The 16243-nt window shown below is 40.3% G+C and overlaps 2 protein-coding genes across 2 annotated transcripts; both read right to left on the bottom strand.

The window, feature by feature from the left end:
• Window positions 1-6467: 6467 nt before the first annotated feature.
• LOC138908686 (uncharacterized) lies at window positions 6468-8983 on the bottom strand. The gene is made up of 2 exons (XM_070199367.1): window positions 8700-8983; window positions 6468-7080 (listed from the first exon to the last, which is right to left on the bottom strand). Exons 1-2 carry the CDS (start codon window positions 8981-8983, stop codon window positions 6468-6470), a joined length of 897 nt encoding a protein of 298 aa, XP_070055468.1.
• A 900-nt stretch (window positions 8984-9883) lies between these two features.
• On the bottom strand, window positions 9884-10657 carry LOC138908685 (uncharacterized). The gene has a single exon (XM_070199366.1). The coding sequence runs from the start codon at window positions 10655-10657 to the stop codon at window positions 9884-9886; it is 774 nt and encodes a 257-aa protein (XP_070055467.1).
• Between the last annotated feature and the right edge of the window lie 5586 nt (window positions 10658-16243).

Here is a 16243-nt window from a genome sequence, read left to right as displayed (position 1 = left end):
CCTTCACCTGGTACTCTCTGAAGGGCCAGAGGAACCCGAAGAACAAGGGTAAGTCGACTACTACCGTAGGCCAGTCTGATGAGCCATCGGTGGTAGTTGCAGATTCAGCAGCCATGCCTTCCACAGCAGCCAGGTCTTCCACCGATACAACTGTCATGCCTCCACCTCCATCTTCAAGGACATCACCATCAGTTTCGTCCTCTTCTACTTATCCACTTTCTGCGTTGCGAGTCTCCCAGGCACTGGAGAGTATAAACAACTAGATGCAGATAGCTACTATAAAGTTGTCTGACCTATCCAGTGTTGTTGCAGCACAAACTTCTACCCCAGCATCCCAGATTCCTTTGACAGTAGAGGAAACTTTGAAAAAGATATTGGAGAATCAGAAGACAATCATGGACACTTTGGTGGCGCATGGGGGAGCAATTGAGGAGCTTGTGAAGCAAGTGAAGAAGATGAGGAAAACCCAGGCTTCGAAGAAATCAGTTGACAAGTTGAGACGAGAGGTGACCAAGATAGCAGACGCTGGAGACCTTCCGTTTGACTTACTGATGGAGACAGCTCCATTAGTACCAATAGACCCAGCAGCACCATCAGCACCAGTGGCACCAGCTAGCCAGTTTGAGGAGCCAGATCTCGCTGCCCATACTATTGAGGCGCTGCTACAGATGTTCACCAACCCAGCTACTCCCCGAGCAGAGGATGATGAGATCCAGTTGGAGGAGAATGAGGGAGGTGATGCTGCCACGGACACCACATAGGGAGTCCTCTCTACTCTTTCCCTTCCTTATTTTTTATTTTGTTAGGCATTGAGGACAATGCTTATCTTTATTCGGGGGTGGAGTTTATTTGATTTGACATTTGACATTGGCATGTAATAACTGATAACATTCTCTTTTTATTTTCAGTATGTACATATTTTTATCTCTCTCAATTGATGTATATATTTTCTTTTTTTCCTCTCTCATTTTGTATATTCATTTATGCTTTCAGTAGCTTACCTTATAGCTTCTTTATTTTGTTTTCTTAGTAATCAATGTTTAGTCTAATAGCTTCTTATTTACTTTAAAAGCTTCTTTTTAATTTAGTAGTTTATTTTAATATTTAAGTAAAGCCTTTGGTTTTCTTAATGCCACGGTTCTTTCCAAATGTGGTTTTTGTGTGAACCGAGTGACTCTTCCCAACGATGGATGGCGTGATAACCTTCTTAAGGGATTGAGTCTGTAACGACCCAATCGGTCGTTTCGACTGTTAGAACCCTGTTTCCCTAAATAAGACTTCCCAAATGTGCTTTTATGAATTTATGACTTGCGGGAATGGTTGGTTCGGAATTTGGAAGTGATCGGGTTGAAATCGGAACAATTGGTTCCTTAGTTTGTCTTTAAAAGGGCAAGTTTGACTTCGGTCAATATTTTGAGAAAACGACCTCGAAATCGGGATTTGACGGTTCAAATAGGTTCGTATGATAGTTTCAGACTTGGGCGTATGTTCGAATCGGGTTTTGGATAATCCGGGAGCGTTTTGGCGCTTAATAGTGAAAATCAACTATTTGAAGGTTTAAAGTTTTTTAAATTTGGTTTGGATTAGGTTTTGGAGTAATTGAAGTCTGTTTGGAATTTCGAGTCTGAGAATAGTTCCGCATAGTGATTTAAGAATTGCACGCAAAATTTCGTGTCATTCCGAGAAGTTTAAGTATGTTTCGGCGTATTGGAAGTAAATTAAAGAACTTGAAAATTTTAAGTTGAATCAATTTGATTTGAGGTGTGATTCTTAGTTTTGATGTTGTTTTACACGTTCCGAGGGTTCGAGCGAGTCCGTTTTATAATTTCAAACTTGTTGGTATGTTCGGGCGGGGTCCCGGGGACCCCGAGTGTCAATCGGACGAGGCTCGGACCAAGTTGGAAATTGGGAACCAGAACTGAAGCTTCCAGCTTCTGTCAGAATCGCACCTGCGCATGTGCGAGCCATAAGCCGCAGATGTGAGCCATAAGTCGCAGGTGCGAAGGAGAGGAGCTGCCCAGCAACCGCAGATGCGAAGGAATGGGCGCATCTGCGCTTGCGCAGAAGCGAGCATTTTGTCCGCAGGTGCGGTGCCAGGCCAAAGGTGGAAATGCGCACCTGCGAGAAATTTCCCCAGGTGCGAAAGCCGCATGTGCGGTACTGCTCCGCAGGTGAGAAAAACTTGTTTGGGCAGAACCTTAAAACAGACGAAACTCAGTTCATTTTTGTCTATTTTTCCTCCATTTCCGGGCGATTTCAGAGCTTTTGAGAGGGGAATTTCAACTAGCAATTGGAAGGTAAGTTAATTCTACACCCCCTTGAGTTACATACATAGATAATGGGTAGATTATAACTAGTAAATCTTAGAAATCAAAGGTTTAGATGAAAAACCTAGATTTTTATTAAAACAAGATATTAACCACGAAAGTGGTTATGGAATTGGGTAGAAATTATATATTTGAGTTCTTGAGATTATGGGTAACGTTTTCATCCAAATATTTCCTGAATCCGGGCATATGGGCCCGGGATTAATTTTAGAAATTTTACCGTTTTGGTTAGGGTAATTTATTTAATAGCCTAAATTCGAATTATTGAACATGTATTAATTATTTGTATAATATTTGGATAGCTTCGAATTTTTCGGCATCGAATTGAGAAATTTACGCGACGTGGTAATCGGAAAGTGGACTTTGAGACAAGGTAAGTCTCTTGTCTAATCTTGTGAGGGAGAAATTACCCCATAGGTAATTAAATTAATAATTGTTACTAATTGTGGGGGGCTACGTACGCACGAGGTGACGAGAGTCAGTGCGTAGCTACTATTAAATGCTAAAGTCCGGATAGTTTAGGACTCAAAGCATGAATTACTTGTGCAAATTGTATTCTTTGTTTAATTAATATTAAAAGATAAAAATCTCATATGCTTAAATTTTTTGTTTAAATTAATGAATTGTTAAAAGAAATTGTTCATCCTCTCGAATTGATCTTTTAATGAATATACTCTCCTTCCAGAGGTACATAAGAAAATGTCCTCCTTTCTTGTGGAGCGGGCCGAACGCCTCGGCAGGATAAATGCATCTATAGATCGTACCGCACGTCCCTCGGCAGTGTACACGACACTCTGCATTGGGTCGTACGACCTCGACAGAAATCGTGCTTAATAATAATATTACGCGATATTTTGATAGTTTATTGCAGCTTCTGAAGCAAATTGATAAATTGGAAATCTTAGGAATTTAAAGAATTTATTATCTCTGCTTTTTAAGAAAATTATTGTTATTCCTGTAAATGAGGCTAATTGATAAATTAGAAATTTATTTGAATTGAAGGAATTTAATTAATATATTGAGAATTATTGCATTTGAAGAAATTTAATTATTTATGGTGGTTAAAGAAAATCATTGTAAATTCTATAAATCATGTTGATCTAGATATTTCTATTTTTATTTTATTTATTGTTATTGACTCTTAGTGAGTGTCAAAGTCGGCCATCTCATATCTACCTCTTCGAGATTAGGCTTGATACTTACTGGGTACACATTATTTTTCGTACTCATGCTGTACTTGCTGCACATTTTATTGTGCAGGTACATATATGTTTAGCGGCCTTGTGGGCGCAGAGGTGTGGTTAATAATTATGGGGACATAGGTGATCTGCATTCTGTATTACGATCCGCAACTAATAGAGTCTCCTTCAGAGTTATTATATTTTCCTGTCTAATTTGTATTCTGGACAGATGTTGTATTTTGTTCTTAATTCCCTAGTAAATGCTCATGCACTTGTGACAACGGGTTTTGGGATGATTATGGGTTGCACTGTATTAGAAATTTTTAAAGATATTATTACGTATTTTGTAAACTTCATCTTCTGCTATTTAATTGAGGGGAACAACTATGATTTCAAAAATATTAAAATGAGAATTTATTTAGTATTTATTGTTGGCTTGCCTGACAGCGGTGTCCGACGCCATCTCGACCTTTATGGATTTTGGGTCGTGACAGAGTCCATTTTTTATGTTTAGGTGAGAACAGTAGTAATAATGAATAAGAGAACCTAATTGAGTCGAATTAGAAGAGTCAAGTATGCTTCAATTGGTACCAACACACTTAACTACATGCTTATGATTAAAGACAAGTTCTTGGAAAGAAATAGCTCTAGTTAGTGACATTTTGACTCTTGTGTTGACTTAAGCAATCATCGAGTGATTTAGTTGAACCATTAGTGATGTTCAATCTCGAATATGGCTGTTGTGGGCCCTCGACTCTATCCTCTTTAACAATCCAGTTGTGTGAGAGGTGAGATATTTTGTTGCAAGTCTAAGTACCTGTGCGAATGGTTTAGAACTTGCCCCGAATGTGTTTCTAGGCAAAATTTTAAGTTTTGCTTGGCTTGAGAAGTGATTGTAGGCTCTCCTTGACCCGTTTTGAAATTTTCCATGGCCCACCAATATTGTTATCCTTAGTCAACCCTTTTGAGTCTAAAACCTTTCTCATTTGATAACCATGTTACAAGCCTTTACCCATTTTGTAGTGACCCTCTCTTGGCACCCGAGCTTTCCTTAACACGAGAAACAATTGGCTATAATATAAGTTTGGGGGAGAGACGAGGAGTTTGAAGGTGGTATCAAGGTACAAAAAAGAGAAAAGAAATGAAAAAAAGGAAAGGCAAAGAAAAAAGAAAGAAAGAAAGAACAAAAGAAAAATGCAAAAAGAAAGTGAATAAGTTGAAGAGTTGAAGGGATTCAAAGAAAATCAACGATGCAAAGCATGGAGAAAACAAAGAAGGAGAAAATGAATATCATGACCAAGAAAGAGTGATGTTAAGTCTCTCTAGTTCCCCTAAGGAAAAAAGAAAATACCTCAAAGAGTCGGCAAAGCATGAGCCAAAAAGGGAAAATTGAGTGCTTAAGGAAAGATGAACCCATTCTATTCCAACATTTCCTACCTTAGTCCAAAAGCCTTCATCCGAAAAAGCCCTACGTGATTTCAAGTCGAATGAACTTACATTAGTGGTGATTTACAAGAGGGGCAAGCATATGGTACTTAGAGCCGTACTTGTGGCATTCTTTTGAGAGAGATGAGCGAGCTTTTCACAAATCCTTGAATTGATTGCTACATTCTTAAGTGAGATATGCTAACGGAGTGTAGAGTAAGAGGAGTTTGGGATCCACAATGACCTACATGAAAGAGCAAGCTTCCTTGATGAATAAAGTCAACTCTTGATGCTCAAGAGTCACATTAGAATTATTTGTGCTTAAAACTTCAAATCATTGCCTTGTTGATAATTCATAAGTGTTGTGGGTAATTGTTGGTCCTAATTGATGTGTGTTTGATACACCTTAGATTAGCTGGAATAGCTCTTATCTTGTGGAGGTGGGAATTACCTTATTTGCTTGAGGACAAGCAAAAGCTTAAGTTTGGGGGAGTTGATAAGTAGAGATTTTGAATACTTATTAGCACCTTTTAGCTTTCGTTGTAGTCCAAATGTGCTTAGTTATATTTTCGAAAACTGATGAAATATACTTAATTGCAGGAGTATTGGAAAATGAGCCACTAAGATAAAATCCAACTCAAGAAGGAGTGATCTGAACTCAAGGACAAAAATCAGGCCCAGAAGCTCAAGTGCAGACCACAGATTTTCATCTACGGCCGCAGAATGTGAAGGAAATTGAAAAGAGTCCAAGTGCAAAGTGCGGACCGCATAATTATTTTGCGGCCGCAGAAGCTATGCAAAAGCTAAAGTTCAGAGAGTCTCATTTCAAGCTCAAAAAGAAATGCGGATTGCACAATAATTGTGCGTCCGCACTCATAAATGTGTGGTCCGCAGAAGAGCCCTGTGCGACCGCACCAAGAATTGTGCGGACCACAGAATATGAGAGATACGGCTGCAATCCAGAATTGTACGGTCATAGAGTCAACTCTTGTCAATAGCTCCCTGTGAAATTCGACCCCGACTATCTGTTGGGTATTACTATTGCATCAACCGTTTCATAACCTCAAATAGAGGTGTGACTTAGACGAAATCAATTCCACAAATGAATTGCTAGATAATCCTTAACTCAGCAACATACCTTACTTCCCCTTAGGAATTCATGCTATCGAGCAAAAGAATATCTAACAATCTTCTAGTGGTTTGTGCTTGTGAACGGTCGGGTAACCTTTGTTCGGTAGCAAACTTAACTTCCCAGTAGGAATTTGCTATCGATCCGAAGATTATCTAACCGCCCCCAAGTGAAAACTTATTTGTTTTCCTTGCTATCAAAGGTCGTATTGTCTCCGTAGTGTGCTTTCTATCGCTACCTCATTAAAAACCTTGCCAGAAAAACCCAATTGGGACAAAAACTGAACGAAGGAAAAAAGAGTGCAGCACATACTTTCTGCTTGAATAATATTCATCAGCAATAATATCTTTTGAGGTATGCCACATTCCAATTGCTAGGCAACTTGTCTCCATTCTGGATCTCCAACTAGTATGAACCTTTCCCAGTGATAGCTGAAATCCGGTTGGGACCTTCCCACATTGGACCTAGCTTCCCCGCGTTGAGCTCTCGGGTGTTTTGGTTTACTATCCTCAGAACCAAGTCTCCTACTTTGAAATAACGGCGGTTGGTTCTTCGATTATAATATTGCTCCAATCTCTGATTTTGAGCTGCCATTCTTATATGCGCCAAGTCCCTGCGTTTCTCGAGCAGTTCCAAGTTGATTAACATTGCTTCATTGTTAGATTCTTCATTTGCCCGAAAATATCTCAAAGTCGGTTCACCCACTTCCACCGGGATTAGGGCTTCAGCACCGTACAGAAGGGAAAAAAGAGTTTCTCTTGTGCTCGATTTGGCCGTTGTTCGGTAGGCCCATAGGACTCCGGACAATTCTTCGGTCCATTTGCCTTTTGCTGCTTCTGACATTTTTTTGAGATTTTGAATAATCACTTTGTTTGTTAACTCTGCTTGACCATTTGCGCTCGGATGATAAGGAGAAGATGTGATCCTCTTTATCTTCAAATCTTCGAGGAACTTTGTAACTCTTACACCGATAAATTGTAGTCCATTGTCGCATGCTATCTCTTTTGGTATTCCGAACCTACAAATTATATTTTACCACAGGAAATCAACCACTTCGCATTCTCCGATCTGCTGATAAGGACCTGCTTCCACACATTTAGAAAAATAGTCAGTCAGAATTAAAAGAAACCTTACCTTCCCAGGAGCTGGTGGCAGCAGTCCGACGATGTCCATCCCCCATTTCATGAACGACCATAGGGACAAAACCGAATGTAAGGGTTCTGCCGGTTGGTGTACTAATGGTGCGTAGCATTGTCACTTATCACATTTTCGTCCAAAGTATTTGGCATATTGTTCCATGTGAGGCCAATAATATCTTACCCGAACCAACTTCAGCACCAAAGAATCTACGCTCGAGTGATTGCCGTATATCCATTCGTGGACTTCTCCCATGACATAATTAGCTTCTGACGCTCCTAAGCACTGGGTCAGCGAGCCTTGGAAGGATTTTCTATATAATTGGCCTCTCTTGAAGCTATAACATGCAGCTTTGACGCGTAACGCCTATGATGCATTGGGATCTTCGGGCAACTTCCCGTGCTCGAGATAGTCGATTATTTCATTTCTCCAGTCCCAGACCAGACTAGTCGAATTTACCTCATAGTAACCATCTGTATCCAGGACTGAGTTCATCAGTAGCACTATTGTCCCGGACTCCTATCCCTTTATTTCCGTCGATGATCCTAAGTTTGCTAGTGTGTCCGCTTCTGCGTTATCCTCCCTTGGGATATGAGTAATTGAACACTCCCGGAATCGTGCCAAAAAGAGCCTGGACCTTTACCATGTATTATTGCATACGTTCTTCTTTGGTATCAAAGATCCCGTAGACCTGATTTACCACCATCTGTGAGTCATATTTGATTTCGATAACCTCATAATCAAGTCCCCGGGCCAATTTGAGCCCTACAATCAAAGCTTCATACTCTGCTTCATTGTTAGTTAAAGGAATCGTTCTAATGGCTTGCCTTAAGGTTTCCCCCGAAAGTGTGATTAAGACTATTCTGAGTCTGAACACTTTTACGTTGGAATCTTAGTCCGTAAAATTAGGTCCGAAGCCCCGATGTCGATCCTGACACCATTACTGCCTCCTTGGTTGCCAGATGCAGTAGTCCCAGACTGAAATCAGCCATGAAGTCAGCCAAGACTTGAGACTTAATTGCAGTCCTTGGTTTATATTTTATGTCGAACTCACTCATTTTAACGGCCCATTTGGCCAATCTGCCCGAGAGCTCGGGTTTATGAAGGATGTTTCGCAAAGGGAAAGTAGTTATCAGAGCTATCGGATGGCATTGGAAATAGGGCCTTAGCTTCCGAGCGGCGACTACGAGAGCTAAGGACAGTGTTTCCAAATATGGGTAGCGAGTTTCTGCTCCCATTAAAATTTTGATAACGTAATAAATGGGAAATTGCATACCTTCGTCCTCTCTAACTAAAACCGCACTTACCGCAACTTTTGAAACCACGAGGTAGACTAGCAATGTTTCACCTTCTTTTGGATTTGAGAGCAATGAAGGGCTTGATATGTACTTCTTCAGGACCCTCAGAGACTATTGGCACTCTGGTGTCCATTTGAAATTATTTTTCTTTTTGAGCAGTGTGAAGAAGCGATGACATTTTTTCGACCACCGGGAAATGAACCTGCTCAAAGCTGCTAATCTTCCTGTGAGCCTTTGGAATTCTTTTACGTTCGACAATTGATCAGGGATATCCTCTATGGCCTTGATTTTGTCGGGGTTTACCTCAATTCCCCTTTGTGAGACCAGAAATCCTAGAAACATACCAGAACTGACCCCAAACGCGCACTTCTCGGGATTAGGTTTCATGTTATGTTTCCTCAGGATGTCGAATATTTCTTCCAAATGCATAAGGTGGTCACCTGCATTCAAAGACTTAACGAGCATATCGTCTATATAAACTTCCATAGTCTTTCCTATTTGCTTTTCAAACATCTTATTTATGAGCCGTTGATATGTGGCTCTGGCATTTTTCAACCCGAAGGGTATCACATTGTAACAATATGTATCAAAATTTATTATAAACGAAGTCTTTTCCTGATCTTCCGGGTTCATCTTGATTTGGTTGTACCCGGAATAAACATCGAGGAAACTCATTAACTCGTGCCCGGACGTGGAATAAATAATTTGATCGATATTTGGCAGTGGGAACGAGTCTTTCAGGAACGCCTTATTAAGGTCTTTATAGTCTACACACACGCAAAATTTATTGTTCTTCTTAGGAACTACTACTACATTGGCTAGCCAGTCCGGATATCATAACTCTCGAATCGAACCGATATTAAGCAAGCGGGTTACCTCATCTTTGACAAATTTATTCCTGGCCTTAACAATAGGGTGTTTCTTTTGTCTAACCGAAGGTACGTTGGGATCCAAACTCAGCTTGTGCATGGATACTTCCGTCGGGACACCTGTCATATCCTCGTACGACCATGCAAAATAATCGGCATTAAATTTAAGGAATTCAATAAAACCATACCTGAGCTCCGGGTGTAGTCCTGTCCCCAAATAAAATTTTCTTTCTAGGAATTCTTAGAACAATGCAACTTGCTCCAGTTTCTCCGTTGTGGACTTCGTTGCGTCCGTCTCTTCTGGAACTTGGAAATATCTCGGCACCTGATAATGTTCTGACGACCCTGATCCCGAGCTAACTTCTTCTAGCTCGGGAGTAGGTGCCTGTTCTTGTAATTGCTATGCCGTGTGCTCCTTCCCTTTGCTACTAGAAATCGAAATTGCATTCATCTCCCTTGCTGCCGGTTGATCACCTCTTATCTACTTGATTCCTTTGGGCGATGGAAACTTCAGCAATTAGTGATATGTTGAGGGTACAACTTTCATCTTGTGTAACCATGACCTTCTCAAGATGATATTGTATCCCATGTAACCATCTACTACTTCGAAAAGAGTTATTTTCATTACTCTTTCAACGTTCGCGAGTAGTAAAATCTCTCCCCGGGTCGTCACGCTCGCAAGGTTGAATCCAATGAGGAGCTTTGTTGCCGGAATAATGCTTCTGGTGAATTTAGCTTGCTCCAATACTCTCAATTGTATAATATTAGCCGAACTTCCTGGATCCACTAAAACACGTTTAATCTTAAAATCCAACACATTTAAAGAAATTACAAGTGCATCGTTGTGTGGTAATGGCAATCCGTCTGCGTCCTCCTCTGTGAAAGTGATATCGTCTTCCTGGAGTCTTTTACTATGAGTTATTGATACTTTCGTCTTCTTCGCTGCCGAAAAGTTGACCCCATTAATCTCATTCCCTCCGAATATCATATTGATCGTTTGGCGTGGGGGTTCTTCTCCTTCTTTCGAAGGTTTTGCAGTATCTATGTTATGACCATAATTGTTCTTAGCTCGGTCACTCAAGAATTTTTTGAGGTGACCATTCTTCAATAGTGTTTCCACCTCTTCCCGGAAGTGTAGACAGTCCCATGTTCGGTGGTCGTTTGTCTCGTGGTATTCATACCATAAGTTGGGATCCCTCTGGCTGGAATCAGATCTCATAGGTCTCGGGAATCGTGCCTCTTTAATGTTTCTCATGGCTGACACCAACTCCGCTATATTGACGTTGAACATATATTCAGATAACTTTGGGTAAGAAGGATCCTGAGACCCCGGCGTCTCTTTATCCTGAAGTGATCTATTGTTTTGACCACAATCGGTCCCTCTGTCAATGGTGAACTTGTTTGCTGCCCGGAAGTTTCTGCCACGGCCTTCGGTCCGCTCGTAAGGCAAAAGCCGGCCCCTCAAAGTCTATATGTCTGCGTTGTAGTCATCCTTTGATTTTTCTCTGCTCTTCTCCCATCCTTTGGCCGATGATGTAGAACCGACCTGGTCATCTTCGATCCTTATCTTTGACTCGTACCATTTGTGGACATCTGCCCAAGTTGTTGCTTGAAACTCAAGCAGGCTCTACTTCAGATTCCGGGAAGCGTCTGAGCTTCTCGGATTCAATCATTTGGTGAATGCTTCAGCTTCCCATTCATCCGGAACAGCCAGGAGCAACATTCTTTCTTTCTAGAATCGGGTAACGAACTCTTGTAATAATTCGAATTCTCCATATGCGATCCTGAATATGTCGGACTTCCGGGCTTATACTTTTCTGGCCCCAGCATGAGCCTTGATGAAAGAATCCGCGAGCATCTCAAAGGAATCTATGGAATGCTCAGGTAATAATTAATACCACGTTAGAGCTCCCCTCGTGAGAGTTTCTCCAAATTTGTTTAGCAACACAGATTCAATTTTATGAAGATCTAAATTATTTCCTTTTACCGCCATTGTGTAGGTGGTAATATGCTCCTGTGGGTTTGAAGTCCCGTCATACTTTGGCACTTCAGGTATTTTGAACCGCTTCGGGATTAGTTTTGGTGCCGCACTCGGCTTTTACGGCAATTAAGTACACTTCTTCGAGTCCGGGCCTTTCAATACTGGTGGCGCGCCCTGGATTTGGTCCATGCGGGCATTTACTTCCCTCATAAACCGTAAAAGTTCATTCTTGAACGGGTCGTTCTCGTTGTTGAGACCGGATCCGCTCCCCCCCAGTCCCATCGGAGCTAGCTTCACCCCTAGGAGTGTTGTTGTCGACTCTCTACGTTGTTTGGTTTGCGGAAATACCGGGAGGAATTGGATCTCGTCTGTTTGCATTATTCGAAGCCCCGGATAGCGCCTGCTTCAGCTCCGTCATAACCTTATCATGTCGCGTGAGATGGCCTGGAATGATTGCTTGTTGCTCTTGCAGGACCCTCACCGCATCCACGACATGCTCCTCATCAGTATCATCGGGAGTTGTCTCCCGAACCTGTGGAGGGTACTGCCTGTCATGCACCGACGTGGCGTCATTCCCCTCATTGCGGGTGTCACTAATTGAATCCTCGAAAAGAGGCTGATCCCCTCGAATTTCAGGGTTGTGCGTGTTGTTAACAGTGTTATCTGCCATTTTTTGTAATTTTTTCTAAGACAAAATAATCAAAACACGTTAGTAAAAAAAGCAAGGATCAATTTAATTGCACGGCTGTCTAGGCCCCACGGTGGGCGCCAAACTGTTTACCCATAAAATGGTACAATTGAATTTATATGTGATTTCTAGACAAGTGAATTAATTTGATCCTGAAATAATGCAATAATTGAAGAAATGTATAAAACTTAGTTTTAAATATAGATGAAGCAGGAGAGATGACAATTCCGGGAATAAGGTTTTCGGGCACGGCAATGATGAGATCAAAAAGTGGGAAAGTAAGATAGTATTAAGCTTTGTATAGAATGTAGTGTAAGTTTAGCCAAAACATTCGTGTCCCTTACAATGATAACTGGGCTCACTATTTATAGTTGTGTCTAGGAAAGGAGGTCCTAGGATCGTGCCCTCCTTTAATGTCAATTATGAGGGTCATTGATGAAGATGTAACGGTGAACATAAATGTCAAATTCTCTGTAACGGGCCTTCGCTCTTAATGATGCAGAATATTCCTTATTAAATATTACCGGGCGCAGAGCATTTAATACACCGTTATGAACGTTATCTTTTCCGGTGACAAGCGGAATGGAGGAGGAGTTTGATTTTTAAGACAAACTTGGGGGATTAAAATGATTTTGTTTACTAAAATTTGAGTACTAGCTAATATCATCTTTTGGTTATGCTCTTATATCAAGGCTTCACTAGATAAATGGCAGCTATGCGCGGGGTCCGGGGAAGGGTCGGACCACAAGGGTCTATCGTACGCAGCCTTATCCTGCATTTCTGCAAGAGGCTATTTCCACGGCTCGAACCCGTGACCTCCCGGTTACATGGCAGCAACTTTACCAGTTATGCCACGGCTTCACTGGATACCGGAATATAATTTGATCTGCCTAGGCAGCTCGCTTAATATATGAAAATATTCAATTAATATTTATCAATAATATAATTTTTTTTAAATACTATTAGATCATGTATATGTGTTATATCATGTAACTTGTCTAATTTTTAAGATTATAAATCAATTTTCTAAAGAATCTATCTATTAAATAATTTTTTGAATGACTTGGTAAATTATGTTGATTCGTATGGACACGAGTTGAATGTATCAATGACGTGGCAGTTGTTTCATCACCTTGAATTCTGTGCTGTCAAACATTGTTAATTAGAGTAACTATAGATTCGTTTTGGACCTTAAAGAAATTAAAACAGGTAGCAAAATTTAACCTGAGTCAGAAGTAGGGAATCACATAGGAACTGCGGAGCTGCTCATCCCATTGCTTGCCCTTTTTTGTTCAGAATTCTAATTTATATAAACTGAGAGTATAAAATTTATTTATACTAGTAATATAATTTAGCCCATTGTAATAGATTATTTATCTATCTTCCTAGAAATCATATCCGATTTGATGTGAAAATTATCATTGTTATACATTAACATCTGATAATATAAATATTATTTTTAGTACGCTAAACATAAACTCTTTTCTTTTAGCCGATTATGTAGAATTTGCTGGCTTGTTCGGCTAAGATCATTGGAGCATCAGGTATTTTATTTGAAGTAATTACTGGAAATTAGACTTATGTATATATGGCAACGACCCCCCTCCCCCCCCCCCCCCCCCAAAAAAAAAAAAATCCCTCCAAATCTTTTTTTAGAAAATCATGAACCCTGTTGAAGAAATAAAAATACATTGCATAATGACATCTGAATTTGGCTTACTTGTGAGTTGTGACTTCTCAGATAGACCAAATTAGTAAAAGCACACTGAAAATAAACAAAGAATAAAAATATATAGGAACATGAGCAAACATCATATTAAAAATGAGTATTCTGTCAATACGCGAAATTAGTAGGTAAGGGGAGTGAATATGAGAATGACGCATTAAACAGAGATCAGTAGTGCTGCAACTTTAACACGTCTTTGTCTTATGAGCTTTTGATAGGTTTTCTTTCTCTTCTGAATGAATATCTAATATGATTGTTTTATTTTAATTGTCTTAATATGATGACTAATAATTCATACTAAATATTTTTGTTTGATAGTTAGACAATTAATGGAAAGATGCATGGTACGTAACTTTTAAAACTACGGAAAAGGATTAGATGTGCCCATGTACTATTAGAAATTAATTATAGGTAGCCCCGTTATACTATTCGACACTATCTATCTTGTCGTTAGCCTTTTTAATGTATCTGCCGCTCACATTAACGGATCCAGTTCGTGCGGACACTTGGCAGTATTTTAAACACCCAAACTATTTTTGCTCTAATATACAAACCCACCCGACCCAGCCCCAATCATCTGATCCGAACCCCGTTTCGCGCTACTTCTGATGAAGGTTCAACAATTTATTCTTCAACATACAGAGAATCAATAAAAAATGATGCAGTTAAGCCGCTTGTGTTGAAATCACGCCCTCCATTTTTTGATTCTTTTTTCGAACCAACAAAGACTAAACTGAAAATTTTCAAATCTCCTAAAAGAAACAAGAAACAAACGGGAGTATTGGTGCTTTGGTTGATTAGTTTTATGATGAAGTTTCTGGGTGGGTGCGGTGTAAATAAGAAAGAAAAAGGGTGGTTGTATACTACAAAGTTAACGAGGAAACAAAAGAGGGAAAATAAATTAATAAAGAAGGAAAAAGTTCATTATAATTCTTTGATGCCTTGAATACAATGAAAAGGAACCTAAAGAGGAAACAACACAGGGACAGCTAAGGACCATAAAAAATCAACTCTAAGGACAACACGTGTCCTCCTTCTGGAATCTATTTAGAATCCTATGAAAATTCTGTAAATTCACACTACTGGACTCAGCTACTCTACTAGGCCTACGTTGAACGTGGGCCTTTATGAAATTAAAGACTTGGGCCAAAATAACCTGAGCAACAATACACTAATGAACTCCTTTCTTCAGCCATCATTACACTCCATCCCCTTGAGAACCTTGGTGTAAATCAAGGTTCAACGTATGGAAATTGACTTCTCAGGAACGAGTATTCGTCCCATGTTGCTTCCTCAGGAGCTAAGTTTGCCTATTGCACCAGTTGTTCGGCCACAACTCTATTATGCTTCTTCACCATATGTCGGTCCAGAATTTTCAAGGGTTCTGTCAATATTGACCATCTGTTGTGCAGTGTGGAGAATCTTGAGTGGAAAATACTTTTTCTCCATTTTTCGTCTTCAGTTGAGACACATGAAAAACAGGGTGTATTTTGGATCCCTCTGGCAAGTGGAGTTTGTACGCGACTGGTCCAATCTTTTGAATCACCTCATAGGGTCCGAAATAACGAGCAGATAGCTTCAAATTCCTTCGGACTACAACTGAAGACTGTCGATACGGCTGTAGTTTCAAGAACACCCAATCCCCCGCCTCAAAGTTCCTCTCTTTTCTCTTCCCATCGGCATACACCTTCATCCTTGCTTGTGCTTTGGTTAAATTGTCGTGTAGAACCTTTGCCATCAGTTGTCGTTCCCGCAGAATCACATCTACCGACTCCAATTTTGTCTGAGCAATCAACTCAAATGTGGGTTGGTGAGGGTTATACCCGTACAAGGCCTTGAAGGGAGTCATCCCAATAGTTGAGTGATAATTGGAGTTATACCAAAACTCTGCCAATGCTATCCATTTTCTCCAATCTGAGGGCTTGTGTACCGTCATACGACGGAGGTACGTCTCCAAATATCTATTTAATCTTTCGGATTGTCCTTCGGTTTGGGGATGATACGTTGTACTTGGTTTCAACTGAACATGTAATCCCTTGAACAGCTCTTTCCAGAAAGTGCTAATGAAGATGGGGTCACAATCAGAAACTATTAAACTAGGCATTCCGTGAAATTTGCACACGTTATCCAAAAATAATTGGGCAATTTGGTTTGCTGAGTAGGGGTGTGTCAGGGTAAAAAAATATCCAAATTTAGTATATCGATCAATCACCACCAGGATAGAGTCTCTACCATATGATTTTGGCAAACCACTGATGAAATCCATGGCTAAATGCTCCCAGGCACAAGATGGTATGGACAGAGGTTGTAGAAGACCCGGATAAGCAATATTTTCTCCTTTATTTCTTTGATTCTTTGATCTGGTTTTTGATATCGTGTAATAAGCTCTGCCAGTAAAAGAGTGATCTGATTCTTTGTTAAGTAGCAAATATCCCTGAGTGACCACCCCAAGGAAAAGAATGCATTTCTGCTATCAATTTTT

This window comes from Nicotiana tomentosiformis, chromosome 3, assembly GCF_000390325.3.
Source record: "Nicotiana tomentosiformis chromosome 3, ASM39032v3, whole genome shotgun sequence".
In the NCBI taxonomy this organism is placed as follows: Eukaryota; Viridiplantae; Streptophyta; class Magnoliopsida; order Solanales; family Solanaceae; genus Nicotiana; species Nicotiana tomentosiformis.
Note: the sequence above shows the minus strand (reverse complement) of the source record. Positions and strands in the feature narration are given on the sequence as shown.